Source organism: Chaetura pelagica, unplaced genomic scaffold (genome assembly GCF_000747805.2).
Source record: "Chaetura pelagica isolate M959 unplaced genomic scaffold, ChaPel_1.0 scaffold222, whole genome shotgun sequence".
In the NCBI taxonomy this organism is placed as follows: Eukaryota; Metazoa; Chordata; class Aves; order Apodiformes; family Apodidae; genus Chaetura; species Chaetura pelagica.
This window is the reverse complement of record NW_009952711.1, coordinates 8,796,369-8,812,607: the sequence shown is the minus strand read 5'-3', so window position 1 is coordinate 8,812,607 and position 16,239 is coordinate 8,796,369. Positions and strand designations below refer to the sequence as shown.

At 36.1% G+C, this 16,239-nt stretch overlaps 1 protein-coding gene across 2 annotated transcripts; it reads right to left on the bottom strand.

The window, feature by feature from the left end:
* Positions 1 to 801: 801 nt before the first annotated feature.
* Positions 802 to 15,371, bottom strand: GABPB1 (GA binding protein transcription factor, beta subunit 1). Of its 2 annotated transcripts, none has more exons than XM_009994469.1 (8): positions 15,264 to 15,371; positions 14,862 to 15,029; positions 14,347 to 14,541; positions 13,127 to 13,238; positions 12,740 to 12,853; positions 8,609 to 8,794; positions 7,236 to 7,351; positions 802 to 2,593 (listed from the first exon to the last, which is right to left on the bottom strand). In XM_009994469.1, exons 1-8 carry the CDS (start codon positions 15,369 to 15,371, stop codon positions 2,441 to 2,443), a joined length of 1,152 nt encoding a protein of 383 aa, XP_009992771.1. In that variant the 3' UTR covers positions 802 to 2,440. The 2 variants fall into 2 exon arrangements, with proteins under 2 accessions (XP_009992771.1, XP_009992770.1); XM_009994468.1 differs by having other exon boundaries at positions 1,609 to 2,593; positions 13,091 to 13,238.
* Positions 15,372 to 16,239: the final 868 nt, after the last annotated feature.

The window sequence follows — 16,239 nt, the reverse complement described above, 5'->3', positions numbered from 1 at the left end:
GAAGGATTTTGGTAGACAAAGAGGAATACAATATTTGCTCACAGGAAGCAGAATGAATAGAAAATGCTCTTTTCATTGTTTGCTGCAAAGGCCTGTTCCATCAAAACCGTGGGAAATTCCCCACTTGGACATTAACATTACCCATTATCACTACTCAGGCTAACACTGAAATTCTTATCATTATTAAGAGTTCACAGAGATTAAACTGTAGTTAAGTTTGTGGGATCTGAGGACACAAATGTTATTTTCATCACAGAATAATTCAATTGGAGCAATGACTAACCATCACATTTAACTTGACTAACTGGTTCCTGGCACTTGCTACTGACATCATGGATAGTTTCTGAAAAAAACCAACAAAAACAAAAAAAAAGCAATTTCCAGTTAATCATTGCAAAAGGCTTGCCTCAAGTCCTAGTACCAGCTGAGTGTGATTATATCCTTGAAAATAATTATTCTAAAAACCATTATCATAGATCTTCCATTTTGTATGACATTTTTATTTTTGGTGGGTCAAATTTGCCAACTGGAATAAAATTTGCCAAATTTATACCTATACCAGGATAGTTCCGATTTTCTTCCTAACTGCCAACTGTATAAATTCAAGTCAAAGTCAGAAGGAAGATTTTACTTCACATTGCAGAGTGCAATTCTTCACCCATACCACCCTCCTGCCTTTGAAGGCCATTCTAAGCCTAAAAGTGTTTTTTCATACTTTTCTGAATGCATGATACAGCACAGCTTTGACCTTCAAAACACATACAAAACGACTGGAATGGAATTGATTCTACACTATATATATATGTGGAAAAGATATTTAATTGTAAAATAGAAAAAGTAGGCCAGAGTACAGTTTTAAGGGTAATTCTTCGGTGTACAGTAATAGGTAAACTAGACTTTTTGCTTAAGTTTATATAAACAATTCCATAAAAGCAGTGAAACATGGAACAACAAAGCAAAGCACAAAGAGTTTTATCTTAGGAAAAAGGAACCTGCACAGTAGTTCAAAACTTAATGTAACACAGCACTGAACAATCTTAAGGCAGCTCAGTCTAAGCACAGGACTAGAAGCCAGATCTCCTGAGATCTACTCCCAGGTTTACCACAGCTTCATGTGGTCTTGGGCTAGTCATTTAACACTCCTTGTGTTGCACTTATATCAGCTATAAAATTGAGACAATAACACTCACCTGCCTCAGGCAGTACAGTAAGGGCTCTTTAAAAAGATTTTACAATGCTCTGAAGATGTAACGTGCTATATAAATTCTAAGCATAATAGATCACTGCACAGACACACACAAGCACAGTATCACAGTGAAGAACAATGATGCTAGGTAAGAAGAGCATCACTACAAAATAAAAAATTACTTGTCCAATTGCATAATTAAAATGCAAAGGTCTGTTTAGAAAAAAACTATCATTGAAATTATTTCAAGGCTATTGGGGAAAAGAGATCAATAGAAATATTCTAAGAGAACTACTATCCGTGTTCCAGTGGAGATGTTATTTTCTTTTCTGAACTTTAAAATGTTTGAACAGGAAAAGTGTAAGACACACAAAGTGAAGTTTCAATGCCTCCACTACCAAATTTTGAATTGCCTCTAATATGTAAATTGAGATTATTTTTTTTGTTCTTTTGAATTACAAATTACATTCTTCCAAGAAATATACCATCCACAATAAAACTGGCTGCTAGCTTACTTCAAATGACCTATAAGCTAAACATTTTTCTCATAATTTTTCTCATCTTTGCTGAAAAATACCTATGCAAGATGTATGTGTAGAAATTATAAAAACATGCAGCATATGTACAAACTGAAAAGTTTAAAAAATATTAGCTTCATATACATGTAAATCTACTTGGATATATCTGAAATTAAATATAAAAATTTCACCGCCTAAAATAAAAAAAAACCAAAAATGGTTTTCAGAGAATCTGAGACAACTACTTAAAGCTGTACAAAGATTTCCACCTGGAAATGTCTTATTCAGAGAATTTTAAGTTGTTACCATGTAGAAATAACTGTTAACTCATTTTGTCACATAATTAATTTTCAAGTTGTCAGCTTAAATCAACATCATCACCCTTAAAACTGTTCTGTTTTTCAGAAGTTAGATTAATACTAAAATCAAAAATTTCACAAAAACATTGGCTTCTCATGTTTCTGGATCCCTTCAAAAAGATTTATCAACTCATTTTGAAACTGTAAAAAAAACAACTATTTACAGTATTTCATTTTAAATACTTTTCACAATTTCTAAATTCAGAGGTTTTTTTATGTTACAAGAAATCCACCAGAGCTCATGGCATAAGTCCAGTTATCAACTTGTAGCATCTTCTATATCATGGAATCCTGTGTCTGTACCTATATAGTGTACAGTTCAAGATTGTACTGCAGGTTTTTAAAAGTAACAGGCTTTGCAGTATGTTCATTTTTTATTACACAGCTTCTTTATTAGTCTGGAGGCGGTTCATTGCCTCTAACTTCTGCCGATAGGCCTCTGCTTCTTGCTCTTTCTTTAGAAGCTGCTGGCGATATTTTTGTGCTTCTCTGTTTGCCTCATCCAGCTGCTTCTGAAGAGTTTCTCTTTCCTATTAGAAACAGAACCAGCAACATTTTGTCAAACATGTATCAAATACAAGTTAAAATACACATTTTCTTTACATGGAGGTGGAGCGTTGCGGTATCATGTAGAAACTGTTCAGTTCTTGCTGAGGCAAACCCACACAAATGCTGCTGTGCAAAGTAAACATCAACTAGCACAGCAGACAACTCCCCACAATCAGGCTTGAGGTGTATACACAGCAAATCCAAGTTTCTTTAAATGCAAAGATACCAAGCAAATATTCATGGAGAAAGAGTGAAATAAAAAGGCAGAAACATGGTAATAAAATACTAAATAAGATACTAACATTTATCCAATTACCCAACTCCTTTTGTTACTTGTTTTCATTTGTTTTAAATCAACTTCTAATAGGACTGGAATCCAATCTAACAGGATTGTCCCTTTCTTTTGTATTTTTAATCAGACAGTATAATCCAGACCTGTTACCTAAGAGCAGTTTGCAATAGAGTGACAGCTGCCACTGAACTGAAAAATACACATAACTCATTTCTAAATGAAGTCAGCTGAAGTTATTGATACTTTGCAATCCAGAGGTATAATTACATCCCTAAGGACACCACATTTTTATCAATTAACAGGCATTTAGCTAGGTAAGCTTTTTCAGTTAAAAAATATTAAGGCTTCATCCTGTATACAAGTTCATTAAAATGGTTTCCAAGCAAAACAATATGGGAAATACCACTTGCTATTAAGCTGTCTTAGGAACAGAATGCATTTTGTTCTCCAGTGACGTGGGTATTTTGTTTGATGCTGCACTGAGCCCAATTGAAAAAGCAATTTGCTTGGAAAATAGTTTTGCTTTGATCTTCAACCAAATACCATTTCATTTGAATGCATCATATTTCTATAAGTAAGGTAGTATTTGATTTAAAATAATTCCTTCTACTGTAGTTCTTAAGTAGCCACAGGAGGGAGGTTGTCAGAGAAGCAACCCATCTTGCAGAAAAACAAAACTCAAAAAACAAGGCCCAGTGAAAATAAGTTGCCTTTTCACCTTACTCTCATCCCAGTTCAGTATCACATTCCCATTTAAAACCTTGAACAGTTGAAGTTTCTCATCCCATACCCCCATAACAGCATCCCTATTCTTCACCTCTTTGATGCACTCACATATTTTCATGGTCAGAGCCTGAAAATACAAAATACTCTGCCTCCCTTCTACTTGCTACTGCTTTCAGTACTTGTCACAGTCACATTAGCAGTCACATGCTGTGCTGAATGTGCTGGAATACAATGACACAGGTGATCAGATCATTGCTAACAGCAGCATCTGTATAGCAAAAACAACAGGTGAAGGAGAGATGTTATTAACAGGTTATAAAGACTAGCTATGATACAGAACAGAACAAACTTCATTAAGTGTGACCTGATTTTACATAACGCTTTAAGAGCTGAAGGAAGTTACCTAGGGTTTGCTTCATTTGGAGCACATGCTAATAAAATGACAGCTCATCTGACCTTGCTTATTTGAAAAGAAGTTCAGCTTCCATGTCTGAAAATCTGGATTCTGCTTTTTAAACAAACAATGGCCAACCCATGTAGCAACTGGACTGATGAATGCCAAATGAACACTGGAGCCTACATCTCAAATTACCTGGAATTACACCAGTCATGTTCCAGCACCAGTCCAACCAAAACATACTCCTATTTCTCTATATTTTCTAAGTAGTTTAAGTGAAGCCATCAACTTATGTAAAAGCAGCCTCATGAATGAAATAGTTCTCAGGGAAGCAGTCACAACCCTTGAACCTGCCACATGTGGAAAGAAACCCTTCCCTCTTGAAGGCACTCAGCTCTGGCATATACTGAGCTGGACATTATCTCAGGAATTTGTCACATAAAAAAACTTCAGAAATCTACTACTGGCACAAAGCAAAGCTGCACTATCTACAGGGGTGCAGAAGATTAAGAAGCATCAGCAGCTCAGTGGTTCTGCAGTACAATACAAAAAGCAAGGTGCTATCACCACTATGAAGTGTGTGCAGACTGCAAACACTCCTGGGGGAGAGAGGTTTTCAGACCACATCTTATAAGTATTTCACACAGAAGAGAGAAATTGAAAAGAGAGAAATAAGCAGTACAACACATTAGGCAAGATAGAAAAAAAAAAAAAAAGGGAAACATACAAGCCTCAGTAGCAGAAACACAAAGATAAAAACAGTATCTAACAGACAGACTAGCATTTCAAAGCATGTACACCAGTCCAGCAATTAACAGGTGTAGGTTTTGGACGGTCATAGTCTTAACATAAACAGAATGAGTTAAGGAACGAGGCAGAGTATGAGGTCTAACTAGGCAGTGGAAAGAAACCTGTGATTCTGGAGGAGCAACACAGATCTACAGTGGAGTGGACAGTGAAAACTGGTTCCTTAACTTTGACATCTAGAATAGGGAGGTCTATTAATTTCATCCAATTCAGAAAGTGTTCTTCCAGCATTTTTAGAACACAACTGAAATTGTCCCAATTATATGAAGTCCTTTTGTATCAGTACAGAAAAACCTACCCAGGTAAAAATCAATTTAGAGGATTCTGAGTGCTCACAAGAATTCTCCCATTTTATCAGGAAATTTTCTTCATTGCATGTAATTTGTCTTAACAATCTATATATTGACAACAGGAACACCCAAGCATTCTTTTCAACAACAGAGAAAGCATTTTAAGTTAATAAAAATGAATTTAGAATTTTATGTGATCTTTTTAGTCTAATTAAATTATGTCCCTAATGAATATCACCTTTCAAACATGCAACATGGGAAAGACAGTAAAATTCAGGAATGAAAACAAAAATCACAGTATGTTAATGAATTATGCATGAAAATGAAAAACAGTATGTGCATGAAAGGTTGAGTTTTTTTGCTGCCATTCTATGTTTAAATTATCTAACTGTTGAGGAAAACTTCTACTACTCTTCAAAATCAGACCCAAAAGAGAAAAAAAAAACCCGCATCACTGCAGCTTCAGTCACTTACAGCACTTTCACAGGAAAGTTTGTTACTTCACATGAATGTGAAGATGTTCAACTTAGACTTTCAAACTGCAGTTAACTGTTCATACACAATAAATCTAAAACATCTGAAGAAAGCACTTAGCCTTGAATCAACTCCTTATAATGAAACTGAAGATTCAAATGCCAGTGAGGCAAAGAAACAAAGAAATTGAAGTTTCCTACACTAAAAAAAATACTTTAATGAGAGGAGGGGTCCCACTCCCTCCAAATTCAAGTATCTACTGCCTTCTATGATGACATTTAAAGTGAATCAACTTCACATGCACATCTTCAATGTCCCTGTTACCAAACTGAGTTACCAGCACACCCCTGTGAGCCACCATAAGGCTCCTGAAGTCAATTGGCCTCCACACAGAGGCAGAGCTCTGCACCTGCATTTCCAGTTGCACAGGCAGGGACAAAGTCAGTCACCTAAACCTGACAAAGTGACTAATTTTACTAATCTAGATTTTATTTTCTTCACTTAAAAGAATTATTAAAATACCTAAGGAAATGTAATTTCCTTTAGGAATAATTCAGGCAGATGTTTAGAAGTGTTAGCAAAATAAATGCTTTTATTGTAACAGTCATACATTTTTTTTTAAAATGCAGCAAGAAAATTTCAACTGTCGTGATAATCTGTTAATGACCATAAAGCTGCAAAGGTCAAAATATTTGATGTGACAACTTAGGGATAGGGAAAGGAGTGATGAAAGGTAGTGATTATTGCTATTAGACATGGATAACATGTAACACATACTGTACAATAAGAAGTACTCAAATAGGCACAATTAAATCATATGAACAGAAGTTGGAGAGTACAACTTTTGATAAATGAAATATCATGGAGTTGACAAAACCAGCATGTACAGCCTAGTCAAGGCAGACAGCAATTTTCATAAACTTGTGACCAAACCAGGTCAGCACAGAAGGAGGAATGAGATGGTTGACCTATAGTGGTTAATATAGAAAGCTGCCATTTTAAACCGAACAGCTACATCTACTTGTCACATATGAAAAGAAACGCTCTCTCAACGTTGTTAGGTCAAACAAAAAAAGAAAACAGGATGATGCAAAGATGTGTAACAATAAACTGCTGCAGAACTTCAAAGAAAAAAAAAGGAGGGGAGGGGCAGATAAAAACTGACAAATGCAGAATCTTACTGTTTCACATTTCCATTCACAGTTATCTAGATATCATGAATGGAAAGGAAATAGTGCTAAAAATATGATCTTACAATCAGGAGAAGCATATGGTCATAACAGAAAGATGAGGGTACATTGCTCCCATTCACTGATAGCGGAAAGAGTTGAGTTACTCGATAATGTATCAGTACCTAGTTTTAAAATCTAGCTAGTGACCTTAAAGGAAAAACAAGAAGTTACCATATGTGTGTCATGTATGTCATATGTAAAAGTGTCACTTTTACATGCACAACCAAAGGATGAAATTTGTGAAAGATATATTCCAGGAAAAGGGGAGACTGAACAAGTTATTCTTTAACACACTTCATCCTATGGTAACACAGGTATTAAACTTTAGAACATCACAAAAAACCACAACCAGATACTCAGTGCTGAACACTCTGGTTAGCACATATCATGTAATATACTCCTTACTTCTATTTCTGCAGACTCCACACGATTTTCAACAATCTCAATGCACTGTCTCTTCACTGGTGGTTCTTCACTTATCACAGTTTCTTCAGCAATGTCTGTTGCTGGAACTGTTAATACTGAAAACATTTTTACATATAAATGTAATTACTTAAAAAATATTTGCACTATATTACATCAATTATTAGTTCATTAACAGCAATAAAACACAAAGCCCTTCCCTTATGAAAACTCAATTTAATAAAGTGTACTATAAAGTCAGTACAGGGAAAGTTTACTGAAAACAGCTGCTTGCACATTACCAAAGAATCTTAAAATTCTTTGTTGCCAAGGCCTACAATAGTTAGCTGTGACTCTGGAGTATCATTGCCATTTTTCAGAGTAAACAAATACAAAAGTGAATTGTAGAGAGATACCAGTCCATCAACTTAGTAACTTATGTAGCAGACCACCTTCTTTATAATGTTTCTTAAGCAAATACTAAATACAAAACTGTATTTTGATTAATTAAAACACCGTAGGTCATTTAAAAATCCTGAAATTATTAACCTTGGAGGAAAAAAAAAAAAGGGATCTAAGGAAATTCATACTCCAATTTACTTATGCAACCATCTGGCAAATAAATGCTCTGTCACTTCAATCACTACCTACACATGTTCATGCTTTCCAATAACTTTGTACTTCCAAGTTTGTACTTTCCAATAACTCTGTACTTGTTCAAACAGACTGTGAATCAGATAGTTTCTCCAGCACACAACTCTTCAAGCTCCACACTGGGAGTCTTCATGAAGAAACCAGAGAAGGCATAAGTTTTGTCTGATTAATAGCAGCAGAGCACCTTTAAAAGAAATCACTTGAAACATGTGTCACAAAACAGCAGTTATTACACTAGAGGTTTCCACAAAGTACATATGGCCCAATAGGACAATATGTGTCACCCTGGCCCCTCTGGTTCTGCCACTGAAGACTTGGCTTTTGCTGTTAAGCACACAGTCCATGGGACTTGCACAGCTTGCTTCATCCATCAGATTGCTAAATCCAAGCTTCAGCTCCCAACAATATTTTCAAGTAGGGCAACAGCTTAAATATTGGAAAAAGGCTTTTGTTTTACACCGTCTTCTAGTTTTCTTATGAAGACTGCAAGAATCAAGCTTACTGAAGGCAAATAAAGTAGTTATCACTTTTCCCTTGTGTCCCATTTGTCTTCCATATAGTTTAGTAACTCTTCCACCCTTTCTCCTAATGCAGACTCAGCTGACATGGTAACTCACTTCACTACAGTAGCTTATGTGTTTGAGCCTTTTGCTGTATAAGAATTTGAAGATGTATTTAAATCGATAATTACACAAGTTTGAACCATACAATTTTCCACTCACCTTGCTGCCCATCTGGCATGGTCACAATGATTGGTTGCCCTATTCCACTGGTTGGAATCGAATGCAGATTACCAAGCTGAATGCCATCTGTAACTATAGTAATAACCTGCTGACCTCCAGAACTGACTACTTGCTGAATAGCACCATCCACAGATTCTGCAGTCACAACCTCTTCTGTGGCCACAACTATTAACAGATTAGCAAAGGAATTAAGTTAGTTTATAAATCAGGTTTCATTATTTCAAACGCATTTTGGTACAGCTGAGAAAAAAATTCTCCTGTGTCTTTCAAAATTCAATCCCCTCCACCCCTCAGCTAACGCATTATACTAGTTACTACTATATTGTCAATACAAATCTTTCACCAGGCCAACACAGAACACTAACATTTTGAAACATACATGCAACTTTGTCCTGGTTTACCTTGCTCAATATAATAATAATTTTTAGCATGTTTCCTAATAGATACAACCTACTCAAAACTTAGGCTTTGGGGTCAGTGTTAACATAGCAGCAAGAACAAGAGTTGTTTTTAAGAACACATACAACTTTTTCATTGTACACTTGCTGGACTAAGTTACACTAACAATATCATAAAATAATTTTTTAAAATAACATAAAAAATACTAGCTTAAGACTACTCCTCAACCAGCACCTTGCCAGGTGTATTTCAGGACACAGCCCTGATTTCTGTGCTTACCACAGAGGTCTTCAAGACAGTAGCAGATTAAATCTCTAGAGAACCTTAAAGTTTTGTCTGTGCTACATGGGTACTTCAAACTCAACCACTTCATTTAAAAACTTAATTTATTATACCAAGTATGAAACAGGACTAAAGGAAAAGTTCTGCAGGGCTGACATTTTTACACCTTCAAAGGAGAAAGGTAAAGCTAGAAAAGTAAAATAAACATTGTATGTATAAATTTGACAGGTAAAAGTAAAAATAAAAAATCCCAGCTCAACGAAATATTTCTGATTCATTATTTGATGATGAGTATACAACAGGGGACTCTTACAGTGACTACATTTATAATACAACACATACCACAGCTTGCAGTGTACACTGTTACTAAGGTCTCACACTACCACTCTTCTTTAAAACAACAAGATACTAAGACAAAGAGTAAGATCAATAGTAGCACGATCAAAGAATTTCAAGCAGACTACCTCTGTATTTTATTTTCCATTTTTTCAGGGTAAAAGCAAAGCCTTTGATTTAAATAACAGATAGTAGAGTGCTTTCCATCTACAGAGACGAAATTAAATCCCTATAGACCTGTGTTGTGATGCTCGAGATGAGAGAAGGTAGATAAAACCCTGAAGCTTTCATCTTTTAAGTTAATTACAGTATAACACACACACAAATACTGACTGCAGTCATTGCTTTCTGAAGATCTTTATGTTCAGAGATCACTGTCCTACAGCACTGCTTAAATATTCACAGTGTGTTTATTCAGTAAACCAAAACAATAAGTCCTACATGAGTAAGTGGTGCTGAGTCCAATAGAGGCTCAACTGTAAGAAGCAGCACTGTCACAAAAAAAAAAACTAGTTGAAAGTGCCAATACCAGATGATGAGGCAAGTAGCTCTGATCTTTCAATTTCAAACTCAATGTTGAGCTTCTGGAAAGAAACATGATTAAGACTTGTGCAGACCTTGAAAGAATTTATTTTTTTTTTTTCTAAAAATAAATTATTCTATGGCAAAGAAAAAAAGCCCCATAAATGTAGTCCTTATTCCTTCCTTGCTCTTCTTCCACATCTATACCCACTTAATCACTAGTTACCACACTACTTCATATGCTGCAGGAAAGCTGAAGTAATTTAAAACAGCAGCACTACTATTTTCAAGAATCTCTATTAATGTGCATTGTTCTCATCTGAGTGTTTGCTGGGGAGAACACCTGCAGTAAGACACATGCTTAATTCCAACACGGGCACACTAAATACTGCATTTTTCTCTAATCCAACTCTGAGTTCCATACATACATTATGCACCACATTTGTATGTAACATCCATGTCCTCATATACACTTAATCTGAGTAACAATTTAAACAACCCTGACTACTTAGCTCCAGTGAGAAGCACCTTTCTTTCTTTACAAAAATGAAGTGTTTTTAACTGTGAGACATGAGGAACCAGGCAGCAGAGATCAAAGTAAAGTTACCTTGGAAAGAGGAGAAAAAACCTACACAGAAACAATGTAAAAGGCAGAACCTAAGCGCTTTGTCCAAGTCCATAGTCTTAAATACAAGAGCCTAAGTACAAGGTAAGAGCCAAAAGCAGAATTCACAATCCTACAATTTTTGAGAGTATTTATAAATGAATCTTTTACAAGTTGAGCTCGAAGAGAATAAGGTTTTTTGTTGTTGTCTTTTTGTGTTTTGTTTTTTTCTTAAACACATTTGTTGCTGATGCATGGAGACAAAGAGCTGCTTTGGTATTCTTTACACTTTATAACATAACAGTTATTAAAGGAGTATGAATCCAGGAAATAATCTGCAGACAGTAACATGCTGCAAGATTGCCCACACATCTGTATAAAAATCAAAGCAGAAGAACTGAAATAAACAGAAGGCTTAGGTATGATGCACACTGCATTACTGGAAATTGGAATCAAGCTTATTGCTTTCTGCCTGTCACTCCTGCCTCCTCTCTAGTAATTTTTATCTTCAGTAGTTTACTGACATGTAACGTAGGTTACACTGACCTGCTGCAGAGGTAGGACTATGAAACATGAGAACACTTGATAAGTTACCAAAGTCTACTACTGAGTCCTGGATACACATCTAATGATCTGTAATCCCATGCAATCCCTTCTTGAGCTTCCCCCTCCTACAACTAGATCTGAACTTTGTTGAAATATATTATTTGATTTATAATAGCAGCAGCTTCTTCTGTAACAAAAGACACTGCATTCTGGTTTGGAATCAATCACTTAACTTAAAATATTTAAATGTCATAAAATAGTGTAACAGTACTTAGGTACTGCTCTGAGAATTATCATGAGAAAAGAACTGTATTAAGGAGAGATCCTGCAGGATTTCAAAATACTAAGGATGGAAACTCAGGTATATTTTAACTTTACTGTAGATGGTATTACAACTTGTTTAAATTATAAAAGGAAGAAAGGAGGTCTCTTCCTTGCTTATATCTCTCTCAAACCTGTTAGTGGTAAAAACTAGTTTTTGTAATCTGCTTTGACACTGCAAGACTCCTGACTGCCAGTTCTTTCTTCACTTTGCATGTTGTAGTGAACAACAGTGAAGGAATACACAAAGCAAGCAGCACATTATTCAGAAACACTGGAGAAAGATGAACCCAGCAACTTGCAGAGTGTGGAACCTTGACCAAAGTTTTTTCCAGACATAACAGTAATTGGCAAATATCCATGGGGCGGGGGTGAAGTGTTTTTGTGTCAAGAAAGAAGAATGCAAAACTTCAGAACTAGGGGCAGTGAGATTCCTTGTGTCTTTCTGGCCTTATGAATAAGAGTGGGTGCAGACAGCTGCAGTGAGGGATGCAGGTTGCTGCTCCGCAGGAGAGCTATCCTGTATTCCTGGGATTATGTTTGCCTGGAGTGCCAGGACACACACCAGCCTGAAGTGGGACATACTAGTCACTCCATACTGCTATAAATGCATGTAGAATTCTTCAGTGTTGAAAAGATAATCCCTAGACATTCTAATGGGCAAAATGCACATCAAGATCAACAAATGTTCTTGTGTCTTTTAGGTGAAAGATTTAAGAAAACTGATTACAAAGTATATGCAAACAACACTGGGAGCCATTTCCCAGTATTTAACAGAAAGAAACATTCTAAGAAAACATTCTGCAACCAAATGCAACTAGGCTGTATGTAGTCAAAGATGTAAATTAAATCTCCTGAATTATGTTTCCTTTCAGCAAGATAAATATGCTACTCATAATTAGGCCCAGAAATATCAGAAATATTATTAAGAAGTAACTGTACATATGAATCTGGCAGCCTTCCAGGGGAAAACATTTTGTTCATACTGAAAAAAACAAAGATTGTAAACTCATTTCTGAACTGTTGAACAGTTATGTCCAAAAGCACCAGTTATGTACTTTTAGTATATTAAATGAGGTTAAATAACTTGGCATTCTAACCTGGTGTTTCTGAAGAATTAGACAGTGGAGCTGATGCTTCTGCTAAAGCTGCCAATGTGGCTAATACTGATGTCGATGAATTCCCAAACTGTACAGCCGACACTCCTGTTTCATCTAGTAGGATGAAAAAAAAAAGTTAGCTGACAAATTTTAAACCACTGAAGTCCCTTTTGTCATTATTCTTGCACTGCTGTTTTATGTAGCTAGGTATTTACAACACAAAAAACACACTGAGAGGAACTGGTAACTACTCAATTCTTACCAGTGTTTTTCCTCAAGCTTTTTCAGTAAGCGGTCAAAAAACAATTAAAGTATAAAATCCCAGCAGCTTTCCTTTAGACATCTAAATACCTGTTCCATTTGATATATTTGCAGAAGATACCAGACCTGTTAGGTTCACCACCCCTCCCGGTCCGATGATGAACTGTGGTGTCGCTGCATGTATCGTCACAGTGTCCGGACTCTCTGGATTCGTATTGATTTGGTTCTGCATTGCAATCTAGGAGGCACAAATAATATTATTCCAATTGCAGGTATAAATAAGTTATTTACCTCGCAAGAACCAGAATTATTGCATATTCTGCTCAGACAGGATCTCTCTCATTATACTCGTGAAACATATGCACATCATCTCACATCTCGTGCTCAGCGTAAGTACACAAGAAACTTTTTTTTTCTAAAATCCTGCAGACAAAAAGTCTGTTGAAGTGAAAGAGAATAATGACACACTGCTACTTCTCCATACCCTTTATTGTAAACAAAGAGGATCGCATCAAGACAAGGCCCTTTTGTAGATGTGCAAGCTCACGTATCTAAAATGGAGGTCTGAAGAACCAAGACTGCTGTGGCAGCTGCATGCCATGAAAATTGGCTCTGACAGCTTAGTAATTGCCATGAATTGTAGATGGCATCCTTATTTTTGCCTTTGAATTATTTTGACTTTTATTTACTATATTGTTTCTGCAGTGAAGACAAGGCTAAAGGAACAGACCAGAAGTTCATACAGTTCAAGATGTTGGGGAACAACAGAATTATACAGTGGCTTATTGGGTTTTTGTTTGCTTTCTATTCTTTTCTCAATAATGCTTAGCAATTCATTTGCCTTTAAGAACACTACTGAACAGTGAGGTTGCACTTCCACGGATCTATTATAATCCAAATCACTTCTTCAACAATTCAATTCTAGTTTTCCTATTTCAAGAAAAATTGCCATCTCTTCTGTCTCCTGATCTCTCCAACTGTTAAGAAATAATCAATATCCATATATTAAGCTAATTGAACACTACAGTACAGTCAAAATGCACTGGCAAGAGTAGGGAGTTGTTCTACACCTTTCTTGTGAAGACTTCACCTAGTTCTGTGTACTACAACACGCAAATTCAAGAAAATCAAGGATATTCATCCCTGACATTGTGAGCAGTGAAATGTTCTTTGGCCAACTAACGTTTACTAATATTAACCTCATTTCCATGTCATGATCTAGACTGGAGTTCAGCATTATTAGCCAATATATGGTCTCACAGATGCTAGATTAAAAGCTTAGTTTATCCCATGCATAAATACACACTTTGCAGGAAGTTCCCTTAACATAATGAACCAAAAGTTACCTGTAATATTTCTGCAAGGTCTTCATTTCCATTGTCTACAGCAATATCTAATGCTGTTTTGCAGAATTTACTCTGAGCATGGACATCTGCTCCATACTTTATCAACAGTTCTACAACTTCTTGGTGGTTATGTTCAGTAGCCCAGTGAAGCGCAGTCATTTTGAGCATGTCCTTTGCATTGACATCAGCACCGTGCTACAAACAAGATCATTGCATAAATGACGTCATTAGAAGTATCTCAATTAAATAATGCTGGTAGCAGAATGAAGCCAAAAATTGTCATTCTCTACCACTGTGTCTTATTTTGAAACAGCAATAAGCAATTAATCTGAAATAATTATTATTTTAATGATAAAATAAATTACAGCTTACTAGGAAAACAAAGCACTCAACGCACACAGCATAAATATTCCTATCATTTCAATGTTGCTTTCATTACTAAAAAGAAATTGCAAATATCTGATCATAAACCACTGTAATATCCCCACCTCTCATCTTGTTTCAGGAGTCTTTACCTTAAGTAAGACTTCTACTATGCTGGCATGGCCTTCTGATGCTGCCATATGTAATGGAGTTCTGTCCACTTTGGTTCTAGCATCACGACTTACACCTGCTCGCAGCAGCACTTCTGTTGTTGAGTAGTGCCCATACTGTGCTGCTAGATGAAGTGGAGATGTTCCCAGCTGTAACGTAACAGAAAAGTGGCGTTTGTCAGTATGAAGTGTTTCTTCATACCCTGAAGCTATCAAACTGAGTTTGATAAAGTGTCAGGCCACCACTTGAAAATAAATTTCCCTCGCAGTCTCAAGGAAAGAAGCTGTCAGGGCTTTTACAGAGTATAAAGAATAGTGTGATTGTTCTTCTTCAGGTGAGAAAAGTTAAGAGGATTTAACAAACACTGCAAAAATTTTCATTACCCAGTCTGTGGTAAAAGGTGCTCCATTTGCCATCAAAATGCGAACTTCGTCATCTTGACCTGCTCGTGCAGCTTCTAAAAGTTTCTTTCCCAAATCTACTAGTGACATCTAGTGAAGGACATACAGGGATATAAAGAAAAATAATGTTAATACTATTGCAAGTACACAAATGACAGTCATTTTTTTAGTTGTTCTTTCTGAACTATACTGAAAAGTTCAAAACGTGGAGTAGGTATTTTAGACACGAGAACAAGCTTTATTGATTGCAACATGCAGCTTAATTTGAGAATTATTTTTGTCAGCCAAAGAGAACCAATACCGAGGCGGAGATTGCAGTATTACAATGCTGTAACCTCAGCAGCTGCTTACATCAAACTAAACTTAAGCTGAACTGGATGCATGTTTCTTAGAGCAGAAAGTGGTTTAGAAGCTCTCACCTGATCCTGCAACGTTCTGCAGCTTTGTGCAGCTTTCAGATGGTACTACATCTTGGCTGCTATGTCACAGGCCCAAAGGCACTGCATTCACTTCTCCAAAATGCCTGCATGTATTTCAGAAATACCACTATGTGAATGTATTTAGATAGATGTGAAGCACAACACCTCTCTGACATCTTGTCCATCACTATCACGTCATTTTGTTCAACCTAAAATATAATTTCTATATTCCTAGCTGCAAAACAATGCAATATGCATATACTATTGTACTATTTAGATCAGATATATAAACTATTATACTCAGAACAAATGTTACCACTTGCTTCCACTGTCTACAGCTATTAAGAACATGTTAACAGCAAAATTTTGACTGGGACATGACCAAGACACTAGATGAAAAACTTTCACAACATTTTTAGATAATATGTAAACAGAAGTTCCGTATCATACAGACTATGCAAAACTCTGTGCAGACAAATGACCTACTTTTCTGTGGCATCAAAGACTACTTAGTATAACATCTTTCCAAACCCACTTTA